Source organism: Copadichromis virginalis, linkage group LG9, assembly GCF_057382275.1.
Source record: "Copadichromis virginalis isolate Kocher_CV1m ecotype Utaka linkage group LG9, C_Virginalis_male_GT1.1, whole genome shotgun sequence".
In the NCBI taxonomy this organism is placed as follows: domain Eukaryota; kingdom Metazoa; phylum Chordata; class Actinopteri; order Cichliformes; family Cichlidae; genus Copadichromis; species Copadichromis virginalis.
Genome location: NC_140626.1, coordinates 17,796,914 through 17,814,107, shown reverse-complemented (window position 1 = coordinate 17,814,107; position 17,194 = coordinate 17,796,914). Strand labels below are relative to the sequence as shown.

General features: G+C 37.5%; 2 protein-coding genes across 4 annotated transcripts in view; one reads left to right on the top strand and one right to left on the bottom strand.

Annotated features, from left to right (window-relative positions):
- cnksr2a (connector enhancer of kinase suppressor of Ras 2a) overlaps nt 1-11,282 on the top strand; it is a 119,379-nt gene extending 108,097 nt beyond the window's left edge. For both annotated transcript variants that reach the window (XM_085467982.1, XM_085467981.1), the window contains one exon: nt 7,067-11,282. In XM_085467982.1, coding sequence (XP_085324108.1) covers nt 7,067-7,119 — 53 coding nt within the window. In that variant the 3' untranslated portion in view covers nt 7,120-11,282. The remainder of the gene's footprint in view (nt 1-7,066) is intronic.
- On the bottom strand, nt 90-16,192 carry smpx (small muscle protein X-linked). Of its 2 annotated transcripts, none has more exons than XM_085467986.1 (5): nt 16,091-16,192; nt 11,450-11,509; nt 7,029-7,115; nt 5,986-6,129; nt 90-1,070 (listed from the first exon to the last, which is right to left on the bottom strand). In XM_085467986.1, exons 2-4 carry the CDS (start codon nt 11,483-11,485, stop codon nt 5,989-5,991), a joined length of 264 nt encoding a protein of 87 aa, XP_085324112.1. In that variant the 5' UTR covers nt 11,486-11,509; nt 16,091-16,192; the 3' UTR covers nt 90-1,070; nt 5,986-5,988. The 2 variants fall into 2 exon arrangements, with proteins under 2 accessions (XP_085324112.1, XP_085324113.1); XM_085467987.1 differs by lacking the exon at nt 16,091-16,192 and adding an exon at nt 14,623-14,793.
- Between the last annotated feature and the right edge of the window lie 1,002 nt (nt 16,193-17,194).

Below are 17,194 nucleotides of genomic sequence, written 5' to 3'. Positions count from 1 at the left end.
AATCCCCCCTTCCTGACACACTTTATGTGTCACTAGCAAACACGTTAAAATGATCTGGTGGTTTGTCTATGCACTTAAAACACCTCATAAAAGTGTCATAATTTTTTTATTTCATCACAGTAACATTAAATTTATATCCATAAAACTTTAGTTGTGTATGATACATGGTTGCGCCTCAACATTTTAACAGTAACATTACAGTTATACTCTCAAAATCTATATTAGGACATGACATATTGGCCTAAACCCACTCAGCAATGGGCTAAAATTACCCTTTTCTTCATTTATCCAGCTGTAGGTCTTTAGAAATCTCATTTCTTATTACACAGTTGGTTAACATTACAAACAAACCAAACAATACTGTAGCGTCGGCATCTATCAGTAATATTAAGACACTTGCACTCCTGTTGTCTTTTGCTATAACAGATGGAGGCATAAGTGATAAACCGAGTTTGGACAGGATTTTTAGAACCTTTTTGATTTATTGCAGTGTTTTTTCAAGACATTTTGGGAAACATCACAATAAACAACAAACGTATGATTATTTCCCCCAAAAGCAGTACAGCTGACCTTAAACCCCACATACAACATTAACAAAGGAAACATTTATTATTGTATCAATATAAAGTATCAATATAAATCAGTGGTGAACAGCTGAAGTGTCGCCACAGAGTTTATTTGTTGCTGAGATGGATTCCTCGAATTTATATTCATTGTCAATAAAATGTCCTTTTTAACCATCTACTTAACAGAAAAGCAGATAATATGCTAAACAGTATGTTGTAATTGTAACACAAGTCACTCACTTCTAAAAGTCCAGGTAAATGGTATATTATCTGAAGCAAGACTGTCAAGAATATTTGAAATTGTTGTATAAATTATGATTTAATTGGAAAGATAAATAAATATTTCTGTTAAACTACTGATTGGAGGAGAGTTTATAAAAACTGAGGCATTAGTATCTCCAAACATGTTGGGATTGGGGTTGTATTTTGCCATTCTTCAGAGTCAGTGGGCAAGTCTGTGTCTATGAAGATTATCTGCTTTCCTCTCCGCCTGGCTGGAGAATCCTGGAAGAAAACAGGCAGATAAAGGCATGGTGAGCGATTTTCTTTGGCTGCTATCAGCCATCTCAGAGCTGCCGACCTCTGACAGACTCTCTGTGACGTTCTAGACGATGAAGAGAAGGCCAGTTTACTACTGGTAGCTGAAATATAGAAACATTCTCATGCGCAATTAGCGATGCTGACCCTTCAAAAAGCCTGCCTCATATTCTTGAAGTAATAAACAAGAAATCCATTTTTCCAAGTTTTGCTTTGATTTTTTGTCTTCGGCTAATGTTGGTCAGAGATTTGCTTCTCAGCTCTTGGCCAAAAGTACTTGGACAGCCATACTTTTCTCTACTTCACATCTGGGGTTCTGTTTTGTAAATTGAGGCCCATTCGCTCCTGTAAAGGAAATTCATAATGCTGCTGTAAACAATGATAATTTAGTTAATAAAGTGATCCAACTCTGTGCCAGCAGTTTTGGGAAATTTCCGGCCTGTTTCAGCAAGGCAGTTTCCCCATGCATGAAGCCAGATTCATAAATAAAAGCGTTTGCCAGTTTTGAGTGGAACTTCGTGTCCACAGTCCTGTCCAATGCTTTTTGCACAGAGCAAATCCCTGCAGGCAGCTTCCAAAATCTTGTGGAAAACCTTTCGCCAAAGAACCTAGGCAGTTTTAGCAGCAGATTAATATCCACAACTCTGGGAAAAAATGGTAAACAAACACAGATGGGTTTGACTTTCAGGTGAACACTGGAATGAAAATTGCTAGAGGTGCTGTATCTGTGTCTCCATAGTGTGTTCTTTATAAACTGCATAAAGAACTGATAAACAATAATAACAATAATCATGATAACAGATGTATGAGGATAGTGTTTATATAGTTTATGTAGATGCAAGCTAATAAATATCTATGAACTTCTATTATGAAACCAGTTTAAATTTACATTCTTTTTCTTTTTCCCTTGTGCAGAATACTAAACAGCTAGTACGTGGCTGCTGTTGTTGTTGCTGTTTGGAATAATTTTCCATGTTAAAACTTAAACCAGCTTCTGCTTTTGTTATTCCATCTCTTCTCTCCCTCATTTAGAACACCTACACAGCACACCCACGTGGCTTGGGCTGGGCACAGCAGCCGCAGTGCTTGGATATTGTGGTTTCTGTGTCCCGCTGGGAAAGTTGCAGCACAGACTGCCACTCAGCGCTCACACTCATTTTCTAAAACACACACACACCCATAAAGTATAAATATAGCATCTGACTCAACCTGTCCAGCCCCCACACACACAGAGGCATCAACACACACGATGCTTGACCCAAAAGGCTGAGCGGCCCACACTGACTCCATGTGGTGAACTGCAACTACTGCAAGTAATTATTGCGTATCCTCACCAGCACCATACAAATAGCACACATTTACAGAGATATGAGTAGACCAATTTGAGTATCCGGTTAGGGTACGATGTAAAAGATATACAATAGCACCATTTGTTCTCTTACCATGCATCAAAGAGACATACTTTAGCTAATATCAGTGTGTGCAAAGTTGAGGTAAAAAAGTAAAAATAAAAATAAAGCAGCGCTAAATATTTATTAAAAGACACTATATCACAGACTGTAATTGTTGCAAGATGCCAGTGTGACTTTTTAACTCTACATATCTTTGCTCTAGACAAAGATGTGTTTGATATTCTTACAGGTGTCTCTCGTGGTCATTCATGAACTCTTCAAACAGTTTGGAGACATTGTCAACTCTGCACATAACCCTTCTTATATAGTGGTTATATAGTGAGGATTCTCATATTAAACACGGTCAGAGTTTCAAGTAGTAAGGGTCAGCATGAGTCCAAGTAAGCTCAGGCTTCAAACTGCTCTAAACAGTTGGCCTCCAGCTGTTTTTTTTTTCTGCTCTTGGCCCTTTGTGATGTTAGTGAGAGTGGATCTCCCTAATATGGTTACCTCAGGCACATAGCTCCCATCCACCTGCTCCAACTGTGAAAGTTTGTTCACTGCTTATCCATTCTTTAATTAGCCGCAGTGACCGACAGCTGGCTACACTAGGAGGAGGTTAAAAAAGCGGGGATTAAACCCTAGAAACCTGAACTGCTTCAAGGAGAAGTATTTTGTTTAAAAACAAATCTCAGAATGCAGGCTGAATGGCTTGTGACCACTGTTTCATGGAAGACAAATAGCGTATTTAAATTTAACTAAGCAACTCTTGTAAGCTGATTTTAATATGGTAAAAGTGACCATGAGCACTTGGCAACTGCAGAAAAGCATTATGCTATACGTAACTCTGTATCCAGTGTTTTCAGGCCAGTCAGCATTTCAGAAAATTTCCCTCACCTATTAAAAGGGACGCTGTTTTATAGAGCTTGTGATTAAAAGACTAAATCCACTGTTTTATACCACAATTACAAGGTAATGAGCATAATATTTACCAAATGGAAAAAATCTCCTATCATCTTCATTTTTGTGGATGTTTGCGTTTTTCACTCTCATCTTCTGGGTCAGATTCTCAGAAGCTGCTGATTCAAGACTGCTTAATTATGTTTTCTAGGAGGTTTACAGTTTGTTTTATGACTCTACAAGAAGTAACTTTTGTTTGCAGAAACAAAGGCAGCCAAGTGCTGACTTCAAGGAAAGGTGGCATTAAAGGAAGAGGACAGTGGATTAACTGAGGAGTTGCACCAAGACAGATGTAAACCTACTCTGGTAGAGTCCAAGAATAAAAGTACAGAGCTAGAAATGAGGTCAAGTTTACCCTAACTTGCAAAACCACACTCAGTAACACTTTCAGATAGCCTCAATAAAACTGAATATTAAAACCCCAATGAATGTAGGATTTACTGCAAGACTTAGTTTTACCTAGATGTACCAAACAAAACAGTCTACTTCTATTAGATCTAATTCCGAAAGGATTGTACAAAGAAATCTTACCAATAATTGATGCATTCAAGGTAGCTGTAATGAAACCACTACTGTAAAAAGCCTTTACTTGACCCAGCTGTCTTTGTTAATTATCTCCAACCTTCCTTATTTCAAAAATTCTTAAATTGCAGTCCTGTGAGACCTCAGTGCAGCATTTGATACAGTATCACTGACCACAGTATTTTACTACCGAGATTAGGATATGTTAAAGGAAATGTACTGTCTTCACACACGAAAGGGAATTTTGGAGTTCCACAGGGTCCTGTGCTGGGTCCAGTATCATTTATCAAACATGCTTCCCTTAGGCAATATTTTACAAGGCTGTTTTCTTGCATTATTTAAGATTTAGGACCTTGCATAATCTAATCAGAAACAATTTGTCTCAGAGTGATACTGAAAAGCTAGTTCACAAATTAATTTGTAGATTGTTTTAAAATTTACCTGAAAAGACATTTGTTAATCCAAAACACTATAAGGAGAGTACTGACAAGGACACGTATATTTCTCCTACATTAGCTTATCTTCATTAAATTACAGTCAAATTTAAAATCATTATCCTTACATACAAAATCTTCAATGATCCCATCATATCTTAAACACCTCCTAGTACCATATTATCCTAACAGAGCACTTTACAGGCTTGCTTATAGTTTTAAAAGTAGAATGGGAGGCAGAGCCTTCAGCTTCCAGGACTCTCTTCTAAGGGAATCAGTTCCTAGTTTGGATTTGGGAGACAGACATCCTCTCTACTTCTAAAAATAGACCAAAAACTTTACTTTTGATAAAGCTTATTGTTAGGGCTGGATCTGAGCCACTACTGCTGCTGTGGGACTTTGTGTGGTGGACTGAGCACTTCTTCTCTCACGTTATTTCACTCCCCACATGTTTACATACCGCTGCAGTGTGTCAGAGTTTTGTCTTCTCTCTCTCTCTCAGCTTGTGTTTTCTCCTGTCTGCCTTTGCTTTTTTCTTTCCCCTCAGTCAACAACCAGTCACAGCAGATGACTGAGCCCGTTTGTATTGCAGGTTTCTTCCTGTTAAAAGGGAGTTTTTCCTTCACAGCTTCACAAAGTGCTTACTCGTAGGATTTTATGTTGGGTTTTCTCCAGAAATTTGTATAGTCTCTTCCTCCTATACAAAATGCATTGAGGTGACAGTTGTTGCAATTTAGTGTTATATAAATAAACTTGAATTAAATGAAAAAATCTGAATTGGACAGGAATTGTAGACATGTCTCACATGTTAACTGTGGAGGACTTTAACCTTAGTATTCTTCACTTTTTCTCAGTAACATCAAACACAGTATGCTTCTCTGTCTTTATATGTACACTTTTGTACATACATGTACACGTTTGTCACGTTAGCAAATGATTGACTTTTTTCTTGCACTCAAACTGGATTTGCATCCTCCACAAAGTATTTGCAGTATTTGTGCTTCCTTTCAGTAGTTTGGTTGCGATTTGCATCTTTTAGTCTGGACTTTATAAACCCAGCCTATCTACATCACGCATCACACAAAAGACCTGCATTAAATATCAAATATTAAAATAAGCAGCTGTTACATAGTATCGATGGAAACTTTAGTGCTGTCAGGAAAGGGTTCTGATAAGTACGCATATTACCAGGTAAGGGACAAGTAGAAATTGTATAAATGGCCCCTATTTTGAATTTAAGCTCCTTATAACTCAATGCACAACCATACTTGCAAGCGTGATTGAAATCAAACTTTTTACTGTTTTTAGGTACTGTGTACCTACTCAAAAACTAAAGCTACAATACTATTGGTACTGCATTTTATTTAAAATATAGTTTTAGTGTTTTTCTTCCTGGTTTTGGAATTTTTCCTTTTAAAGATTACATTAAAAATTTAACTTTATGGAAGTTTAGAGATTAACTTGCACATCCTATATAATATTTTTAGAAAATAATTTTCCTTTTTATAGTGTATTGATGAAGTTTTATTTTCTTTGGAATCTTGCAAAAATGAAGGGAACTACAATCAAACCTACATGTTACTCCTTGGTGACCCATCGTAGTTCACTCTTGGCGTTTTGTATCTCTGAAAGGTTAACAGCAGGCCCAGGTAGCTTCACTGCTCCTGGCAATTTCTTCTCCTCTGGTGACTGGGCTGCAGCGCTTGGAGGTGAAGGATCCTGATTTAAAAAAATAAATTGTGTGTGAGGTGATGGCAGCATTGCTTTTACCTATATTTAAAGAGAAACTTCATCATCTTATAAAGGGACAGATTGCAATGGAAGCTGCTGCTTAAGGTGCCTATTCATAACAATGTGAGCTTTTAGGAAAGGCCTTAAAGAGACAGCAGCAAAAACTACCTGTGTCCGCTAGAGTATAAACTGAAGAGCCTCATAGAAGGCCAATAAGTAAAATAAGAATAAAAAGGTGTAGCTAGAAAGTAGCTTTCTAGTTCCTTTTTAATGTCAATTAAATGCAGTTCTCAGGAAATTAATTTTGTAGTTTTTTGTTATATCTTATATTATACTATATTGTGTTATAAAGTGATCACAAAATAAAATCTGCTTAGAATAAGTAAACAAAGTTAAGGAAATGTTTCTTTTATTGCCATGCCACACACTACAGCATTTATAGCCCAAGTTAATTTGCAAAGCTATTCCCTAGATTGGCCTTTTAAATATGTAAAACTCAGCAACACATACACAGTAGTTAGTAAGAAATGCTAATTGTACAATAAAAGCTTACATTAGAAGCACAAAAGTGGAATAGAGCCAAACTAGGAAATGTCTGAGTTTATTTTTTTAGTTTTCAAGATGATATTAGCATACATTTGTATCCATATTCAGCTCATTTGGGTCAGGAAAATTCAAGTTGTAAATATATGCAGATCCCTGAGGTGGTCATGCGTATGTTGAATTTACAATTTAAATGTGACCACATTGTGGGGGGGGGGGAAAAGCATCAGCTCCACAAGCTGGCACAAGCTGTGTCTGTCTTGCCCACTGGCATTAAGGTGTGGGTAGAGTGGGGATGAGGAAAATGCAGACCAGTGGACTGGGTGTGAAATGTGTTATCTCACCTCTTCTGTTTCTACTGTGTCCTCTCTCCTCTTGACAGGATGTCCCGCCCCTGGACGCAGAGCTCCCATCGGGATGTTCAAATTAGCCTGAATGACAGCAAAAACAGCCAATGAGACCCTTTCAACACTTGATACTCAACTGTCTGCGGTGTGTGCGTGCGTGCGTGCGTGCGTGCGTGCGTGCGTGCGTGCGTTCAGGCTTCTGCTGTTTCCCCAAAACCCAATGTTTTGATTATGACCACTGCTTCCTTGTTATCATCATGTCCCTAAAAAGAGACTTGTGTTTTTATGAAAATTGGGAGAGACATGCTTAAACATAGACAGACAGACAGACACACACACACACACACACACACACACAAACATACACACACACACAGATAAGAACGATCTACCTGCTAACTCGATGTTCTACTGCTGCCTGCCCCAACGTCCAACCACCTGGATTTGATGTGTTTTGTATTTGTACTGTAATGTATTGTATATAAGCTCACATTGTACAGCTGTACAGAGTGGGAGTGTGATGTGTGTTAACGATGTCTGTGGATGTTGTTCTATGAAAGAGTTATATATTTTACAGACGTTAAGGTTTTGAGATTGGTGAGGGAAGGTAAATCGCCTCATTCGCAGCATGTTTGCTGATATGTTTGTATCACTGTAACGTTGCTTTGGCTGGAATCGTTTGTTGTCTTTATGCTTGGCGTGCCGTCAGCATTCATGTCCTTGCACACCACTGGCACAACCCAAAGATTAAAGGAATATTTCACCCCAGAATGAAAATTCAGTCATTGCGCTTCAAAATCCATTTTCAAGAAAACAAAACCACATGCTGTAATTCAATCTGAGCCTCCCATGCATAGGAAGAAAATGTTTATTGCAGCTCAGGCTTTTATTTTTCCACCAGCCATTAAAAGATCATGAACTTTGAGAGCAAACCAGTAGATTTACCTGATTTATTTGGATACGAAAATGCCCAGTTGATCCCCATAAACCATCTCAGTTTCAGTTTATCTTTGTAGTTATGTAGTTTTGTTTATGTATTTGACAACAATAATTTTAAATGTCCACTAGTATCAGCTTTTCCCCCCTGACTTCCTGTGACAGTAAACTTAACAGCTTTAGACATTTGGGCAAAGCAGACCAAGCATACATATCTCAGTAACCTGATTTTCTCTCAAATTTTTAAAGAAAAACAACAAAACTATTAAAACTATTAATGATTCAAGTAAGTTACTCCCAGTAATTTGACGAAAGAAAGTAATACAACATGAAGTGACATAAAGTCAGCCAACTAGACTGAGCTCCTACATAACATGGGGACTGAAATTTTAAGGCATTTGCCACATTTGGCCAGCTGGAAAATCATTATAGAAACTCATGTTTAACTTTTACGATTAATGAATTGAGGTTTAGATAAACATGAATTAAATATTTATCTGATTGCAAAGTTAAGTATACAGAGTTCTAAGTTTAGAAAACATGTGATTTGGCATGTTCTCTTTTGTTCAATACCTCTTCAGTACAGCACAGAAACACATGCAAGATATAATATAACACTTAAACAGCTGATTAAGAGGTTAAGTCTGTGTTTTAACCTCATATGTTTCCCTGTGCATGTACAAGTCTTTCATTCATTCCTCATAAAGTTTAGATCCAAGATATTTTCTACTCATCATTTTAATAATTCTAATAGTCTTAGCAATAACCAGGCAAGAAAACACTGGTAAATTCCACATTTTGTAGGGGCACAGCTGTTGCATAAAGTAGAGTGTATGTGTGAACTTTCGCCAAACAGCTTATGCAACACACGTCAGACCATTTTTTATCTAAATAACAGCACCAACGCTCCAAACCTCTACTTATTTATCACCATTAACCTTGTTGCTAACCACATCCACATATACAGTATGTGAAGTAGAAGTGTGAGAGAAGCTGTCTGAGACGATACCCTATAAAGTCAACACTAGCTGTGAGTCTGGGAAGAGGCTGAGACTGAACTACAGTATACCTCCGCATTTTGATTGATTCTGTTAATGTTTTTTGAAGGTGAACTAATCCTTTAAGCTTGCCTGCTGACTAGCTGTTGTTATAACTTTATGTGAACATGAAAGGAAAGCCTAGATAAGAAGAAAGACCTCAGTATCTGACAGGTAAATGGAAGAAAAACAGACTCACAGACTAATCCTGTTGAGAGAAAAACAAACAAACATACAAATAAGCTCAATAGCCAGACTTCTTGTTACTTCCACATTGTAGTACCATTATGTCTGTATTATATAGGAATATGTTAAACTGAATTACCAAGCCGAGTTTAAGACTTGAACTACAGATTTGATTTAATTTACTTGACTGTCAACTGTTTTCAAAAGCTTAACAACTGAATTCCCTCAGACAGCCTCTGGTTTCCATTTCTTGCGTATGTGTTTTTAAAGTTGCTTTCTTAGTCAAACTGTTGCTGCTCTCTGAAGCAGCTGTAAACAGAGCCTGTTGTGAAAACCTGCTTTTACTGATGCTCAGCTGACTTAGTACTTTACCCCTATAATATTCTCGCATTTATGCTGGCCTTTCTGATTCCACATCATCTTCTTCCTTTTACATGGTTGCTAATGCTCCTGAATCTCTGGCAACCCGTGAGGTTGAAATATTAGGGCAACATGGAAAACGAAGGTGCCAAAGCCACTTGAGGGTGGCTTCAAAGGTGATTCATTCCCTCATAGAGTTACATGTTTAACATGGTCAACTTTAGAGCACTAATAAACATTTGCACCCTGGTATAGAAAACTCCTGTAGTGTTTTGGGTCTTTCGAGCTAATTCATCCATTCATAAGAGCTGTACAGAGTTTTTTTATTTGTTTGTTTCTTTTTTCAAGTAATTCTAATATTACAGGTATAGGTAGCATGCCAGTCATAGATAGGCAACCAGATGCTTTCTGCAAGGCTGATCTCCATTAATTTAAGTCATGACAAGGACCTGTCCACTTTATTAGTGTTGTCGGTGCCTTCAAAGCATTTTAATTTAATAATGTGGTCCACTGTGTGCGGTACAACAAATCTGTTTGGTGAGTGAAATCTTAGTACTTATTAGTCTTTTATTTAACAATAATTAGCAGGTAAGTATGTCTGTGTACAGCTTATGAGGGAAGTTTGCTTTTCAGAATCAGAATCAGAATACTTTATTGATTTTGATTTTATTGATTTTTTGAGGCATTTTGTAATATAGATATCTAACAAATATTATGGTTTGCTATGTGGTTTATCTATTAATGGCCAATTACAAAAATGTCTTTGTCCCACTTTTTGTTAAGTTAAATTCTAGTGCTATATTTGTATTTTACTTGTATGCACCAATACAGCCTATGGTTGCAGCTTGAAGGGTGCAAATGTTTCTCTGTAACCATGTCTACCAAGGCATTTGTCATTATCACGCTTATTCTGTAACAATGCAAAATTTCCCTATGGGTTCATTTTAAATGTCTTTATTCAAAAAAACACAGAACATGTTTAATTTACAACCTTTTATCCTTATTTGCAAACTGATTTTGACTACATTGACTTTGTATAACCATCATCTTTACATGACTATCGTCCATGCATGTGTTGGCTCTTCCCAAGATCTTTGTTCCTTGACATTGAATTGGCAACAGGTTGCAAATAGACATCCTGAAAGTTCTAGACTTGTCTTACAGACTAAGAGGAGGCTAAGGACAAAAGTTTAATTAAAAAAAAAAAACACCTAAATGCAGAAAATCATCATCTGATGGAATATTAAAGGGTATTTAGGCAATAATTAATAAATGGAAAACAATAGCTGTCTGCAACCACCTTTTGAAAATGTTTGAAGCTAAAGCAATTAAAAGATTTGTTATTGATGAGCTAAAACGTGCAAAGCTGCTGACACTGAAGTATAAAGAGGTTTTTATCATCCAAACATTTATAATGTGAAATCGCATTGCTTTTTTTCTTTGTGATAAAGTGATGATGGACTCTTTGGTGGAAACTGAACTGTGAACCTCATGGTTGTACTGTTAATAAAAAAAGAAACTCTGTTCTGATGCCTATCCCATGGTTAGACGTGAAAATGAGCACAATGAGAAGTGAGCTGATGGAGGAAACACACAGAAAGCCACCAACACAAAGAAACTGCTCTGCATATGTTCGCCTTGCTAAAACCCTGCACTAACAACGCCTTGATAATGTATATGCACAGTTTAAACTCAGCATTTGCCTTCGTGAATAAATACTTTAATGTGGAAACCTGAATTTGTCTTTATTGAGGAGCAGGAAGAGTTACTGTGCATTTCAGTTGTCTTCTATTCTGCCTTTACTTTTGTAAAGTTAATATCATGCAGGAGGTAACACACAACCTTTTGAAGACACATCCACCTTACTGTGCATACAGATGGAAAAAAACAAACTTTTACCTGAAGGGCCTTAACGTTGGTCGAAGGTTTGGACATAATCCCCCTGGTGAGTCCGCTGACCTGCAGGAAGCATAGATCACAGACATTCAGGTGTGTTGGATCTTTGTTCTGTGTACTTGTGAGCGTGTGTATGCATGTTGGGGGCACTGGTACTCAGTTCCTGTGGTTTTCACGGCCTGGGATACCATTTCAGTTGCTTAGCGACTCTTGGGGAGTTAAGCAGGCAGAGGAACTGTTCTCTGAATCATTCATGAGAGGGAGACAGAGTGACTGCCAGTATAAAAGTACCTCAATTTCACTTTTGGGATGACTTTTGGATTGATGTAAAGGTAAAATAGAAAAAAAAGGCAAAATAGAAAAATTTCTACTACTACTGTCAAATTTTTTCTTGGAGATTCTGTAGTTTGGTAATGTAACACGGTACACAGCAGTGTGAATGATAAACGTCACTTTTGTACAGTTTTTATTGCTATAAAGTTGTAGCTGAAGAGGGAAACTCTTCAAAATTCCAGTGTGCTGCTTCACCACCTTTACTGCGATGAACTTTTTTCAGCCAAATGTATTTATATCACAACACGAGCAGAACCTACGACAGAAACAGCTGTTTTACCGGGGCGAGCAAGGCACGTATTGGTTATTTAGTGCAATCTAAAAATAGACATCAATTAAAGTGTAGGAAATTGAAAGCAATCTTGCTCCTTTCATCTCAAACAATGTTGTGTGTTATAAGCTTATCTTATTGTGTGTTTCCACTATCTTTTCAATTACTGCCATGTGTGGACATAGCTGTCACTGCGTCTTTAGTGGCTGGATTAACTCTAACTCATTCTTACAGTCAAGAAAGCTGCACCCCACTTACAAACCAAAAATTCCCATTGGTGCCACCAAATTGTTTGCGAAGTGGTAAAGCCAATGTGTGACCCACTTGACACTGCGACATAGACTGTAATATAGAGTGGTAAGTTTAGGTAAGAGTAGTGAGTAATATAAAAAACTAACCAGCACCTACCAGTTTTAATATAAAATTCTTTATTAATATAAAAATTGAAATAAAAATCACTTTTATATAAATGAATAAAAATATGGAAATATGAAATTGTACACATGGAGTAATTTCAAATTGAATCTTTATTACTGCAACCCATACAGTACCGTCCTGGCCCATTAGGGGCTGACATTTTTGGAATCTCTGCTCTAGGACATGGACATCTTCATGGACATGTCCATGTCCTGTTAACAAGGATTAACCAAAAGAAAATGCTAAAAACAATGTATGTCTATATCCTAATCAGTTAAACTGAAATTAAGACAAATCAAAAAGTCTAAAAGGAAGAAAATAGCCTGAATGTAGTTAACACTAGCAGTGGGTTTTTATCCCATGTAGGTCAGAGTCTATATGCTTGTACTGAACGAGGTTATGCTCCTGTCTAGTAGTTAGGGCCGCTTTGGAGTAAATGGATGCATATCTATCAGCAGCATAGACAGTTGCAAGTAGTGATGGTCTGACTGTGTAACCTTCCACTACAATAGTGCTGTACTTTGATGTCATTACTTATTCACAAACCAGTATTATTTGTTCACTAATAATTGGTTCACTAATATCTCACATCCTCCAAAGTTGACTGACTCCTATAAGAAAAAACAGAGAAGTCACTAAAGCCTGTTTAGATGGGGTGAAACTGAGCACTCTGGTAATCTAGGAAGTGAAGCGTACTAGCGCATGTTTAATGTTGTATAAGGGAGTATGTTAACCCAGATGATGGTTTTCCAAACCAAATATGGTTGAGATTAGAAGTAAGCTAAACCAAAATTTCTTAACCCAACCAAACAGCAATTAAAAATAAAACTTTAGTCTCCTTGTCAAAGGTCAAAAATCTGTCTTTGTTTCCTCCACCTAACAATCATTCGTTCTTGAAGTAGAAACACGTCTGTGTGTCTTTTAAGGATCACTTACATGGGTCTTTTCAAATGGAACAAAAGTGTCTCTCACCACTTTGCAGTTATTTTTTACTTGCTCCCCTCCTTTTAACTATAAATAAACTACAAATCCACTCCAAGCAACAAGTGGTTAACTATCATTAAAGTTTCCACGGCCTATTTATCTTATCTCCTAGTAGCTACGAGGGCCAGATGTCGACTGGTTTCTCCAATGTCCTTGGTACAACAAAACGAAAGAAGGAAAAAGCTTTTCTGCCCTTGTGAGTAAAAACATGGACCCCGCTGAAATACACAGTACACACATTTCCACTACGTGATGATATTAATGTTGGCTGCCCGTAGCAGCCGCCTCAGTGACGCCACACTGCAGAGTCTGAAAAGCCCTTTCACTTTGCACACTCATGTCTGTCATGCAACGAGGCAAAGAGGCACAGGTGAATATATTATTTATGCTTTCAGGTTTTTTAAACCAGATGCAACACAGTGGTATGCCAGTTTATTTCATGAAACCTGTGAAAAAGTCTGTATGCCTGCATGTTTTTGCTTGAACATCAATAAAACTTTAAAGAGGTGCAGCTGTGCATATAGGTTTGTCTCACTTTGATTACAGATATGAAACACAAGAACAGTTTCAAACTCATGTGTGAAATACCAACATAAATAATGCATAAAACAATTCATTCTAACTTTAAATAAAATTCTTTCCTTTCTTGCCAAGAGTGTAACAGAAAGATCAAAGCCGCTCCTAAATCTGTACGCTTAATATTTAATAGGAGATGATTGGCTTAGCATAAAGTCTGATTCTGCAAAGTGAAAACATTTTGAGGTTTCATGGACTTTAGACTTTCATGGCTGGAAGCCTAAGAATTTCCAGTGATTGCTAAGGTAGGCTGACCTTGGGACACTGACACTGTATCTTGCATCCCATTCAAATCCTTCAAATCCTCCTCTTTCTCCAAATAATGAATCACATAAGGTCATTTTATTTCCCAAGTTGCTGGCTGTTGATTTATTAAGAATAAATGCAGTACATCAATTGCTGAATAACCAAACTCAATAAAGAATTTGGCTTAAATTTTTCCCTGCCATACTCTGAGTTCTCCTTAGAAACTTACATAGTAATCCTTTTAAAAGCCACAGAAAGCTGAATGACTTTGACAGTAATGCCATCAACTGTCATGCCAATAAAAACACAGCACATAGACATAACATTATGTAAAGGAGACTGAACTTACCAGTCGATGAAACAACTCTTTCTTCTGATGCTTGCTTTTTTACACCCACTGCTCTTGTTTATTTGACTCCTCACGCACTATTTGCCTGTCTTCTCTCCATCTCTTTCTCTTCCTTTCTTTTCTCTCCTTCTCCCTCTCCCTCTTTCACGCTCACTAACTCTCTCTCTCTTTGCCTTGTAAGTGGTAGGAGGATTCCTCTCATATCTGGGATTTGTTCTCACTATAAATAGACGAGTGATACACAGAAGGGACCTGCTTTCTATCTATGCTCACATGGACACACACAGCGACGGACCAAAACACAGTCAAACAGACGCACTGAGCACTGGAAACAGCTTAATTTGCATAGATTTTAAAGGGTTCTTTTTTTAAAACTACATTTACAAGATTAGTCAGGAGCAACAAAACACATTTAACTCCAAGACCATAGTGACTTTAACACTTTTTACATGTATTAATTCATAATCCACACTCATTTTAAAACTCTTCAAATAAGATCCAAAAGTTTTTAAAATTTTTAAATGCAGACCACTGAAATGCAGCACCGTCTGCATATATGATGTTTACATATTTTTAAGCTACAGTGAGATCTTTGTAAACTTAAAAAAGATGATTTTTCTCGTACCTGACTGGGCCAAACACCATTTAAAAATCTGATGCTTTAACCATGAACCAATCAAACACAATGTTGCCAGCTTCTGTTATGGCTGCTTTTATGATATTTGCTGATGCAAACATTTACTTAAGTTATATTTACAGGGAAATAATGCGAAATAGATTCAGGGCATTTCAGCATGAACCAGAAGCTCTCATATATTGTAATGTTCTGATTGACAAAAAATAAGGGACTCACGTTAGGATCAAACTTAATTTTTAAAAATTACGATCCAGCTTGTCTGCCAATGTAATTCAATCTCATTCAGCAATATTTATGATGACTTGATCCCTAATTTCAAATTGCTTTTAAGGTTTTAAACAATTGCAGAAAAATGCTCCAGTTAAGAATGAACCATGAAACTGTCTGCTAGATTATCGGATGTTCATTCGTTCATAATGAGAAGTGAGGTCACTGATTTAAGCATTTGGATTTTTTTTAATCTACTCATGTAGCAAAATGTTCCAAAGAGTAAAATAATTTCACTGCAGCTTCATTCAGAAAATAAAACATTTTACTCATGAAACTCAAATCTATCTGTTTATATGGCATTCAGAGATGAGATGCATGGTAATTTTTAGCTCTTCATCAAACCCTGACACTTGAGTCCCGAAAACACCCTTTCCTAATCTCAGTGACTAAAATGGGACTGGCCTATTTCTACCCCGACGCACACAAACACACAGAAAGAAGCAGTCATGCTGGTATATCTGCGTTTATACACTGATGTACAACCAGAAGCCCAGAGGAGACCTGTGATCCCACAGAGTTAAAGGTGCGCATGTGGCTATGAATGAGTGTGTGCTTTCTTACCTCCTGGTGTGCGTAGCTGCTCTGCCTTGCCTGTGCGCTCTCTGAGGTCCTCTTCGGCTACCTGACCTGTTTCCGCTTGTCCTGATTGGCTTGCGAGACAGAAAACTCCTCCCAGAGTGGAACCCGACCCAGCATCAGAGAAGTAAAATGAGTTTCAGCCTCTGTGCGTCTGTGTGTGTGTTTGTCTTTATTACATTGTGGGGACAAGGACCTGTTAGCACAGTCATGGGGTGGGAACCAGAATAAGTATGGGGACCAAAGAAAATAACTTTTATATTTAATCAAATTTTTTAATTACAAAATACCTGACAAGTTCCCAGAATGCGGTTTCTAGTCTGGTCTAATTTTTCAGTGCTTTACAACCAGCAGAAAAGTTAGATCCCACGATGCATGTTTTGGACAGGTGGCCCTATAATGTAACAAAGACAAGGATAGGTGTGTGTGTGTGTGTGTGTGTGTCCGTGTGTGTGTGTGTCCGTGTGTGTGTTTATGTGTGTGCACTTCTGTATGTTTGAAGTCATTATGACACATTCAACCTACCTTTCTCTCTGGATGTGTTCTTCAAATGAGGCTGTTCACATTTATTGCAGCAAAGCACAGCGATCGTCAGGCTTGTTACACTGACCTGTTGTGTCCCTGGGTAGTAAAATGAAGAGGCTCAAACTGAAAGCTTGTTATATGTTTCAAACTATGCAAATGCAACCCACACACACAGGTCTCAACTGTTGGGAAGGACCGTCCTGGTCTATTATAGATAAACACTTTCATCACTGAATGTGTTTATTGTGTTGTTGCAGAGATCGGGTTGGTGGAGCCCAGAGGAGGGAAAATCCAAGGCATAACATTTCTCGACATGATCTGATTAATTGCAAATTGGCTGTATAAAGTACAAAGATCAAACATGACTGAATCTTGTGGTGCAGGAGAAAGTCAAAGAACTTTTTATGGATATGTAACGATGAGGTTTTTGTCAAGTTGTTTTTTCTGCCTTGATAGAGCAGTCTGTAAAAAGTTCTACAGTATTGTGAAAAAGAAAGTAGACCTAAAGGATTTAAAAGCTTGCAGAGAATTTTGGCCCACTAGTTTTTACAGTGTTGTTTCAGT

Coding starts and splice junctions, on each gene's coding strand:
- smpx (XM_085467986.1), bottom strand. CDS start 11,485: ATGTCCAAACCTTCGACCAACGTTAAGGCCCTTCAG. Junction 7,116..11,449: donor CCAACGTTAAGGCCCTTCAG/GTAAAAGTTTGT, acceptor GCTGTCATTCAG/GCTAATTTGAACATCCCGAT. Junction 6,130..7,028: donor ACACAGTAGAAACAGAAGAG/GTGAGATAACAC, acceptor TTTTTAAATCAG/GATCCTTCACCTCCAAGCGC.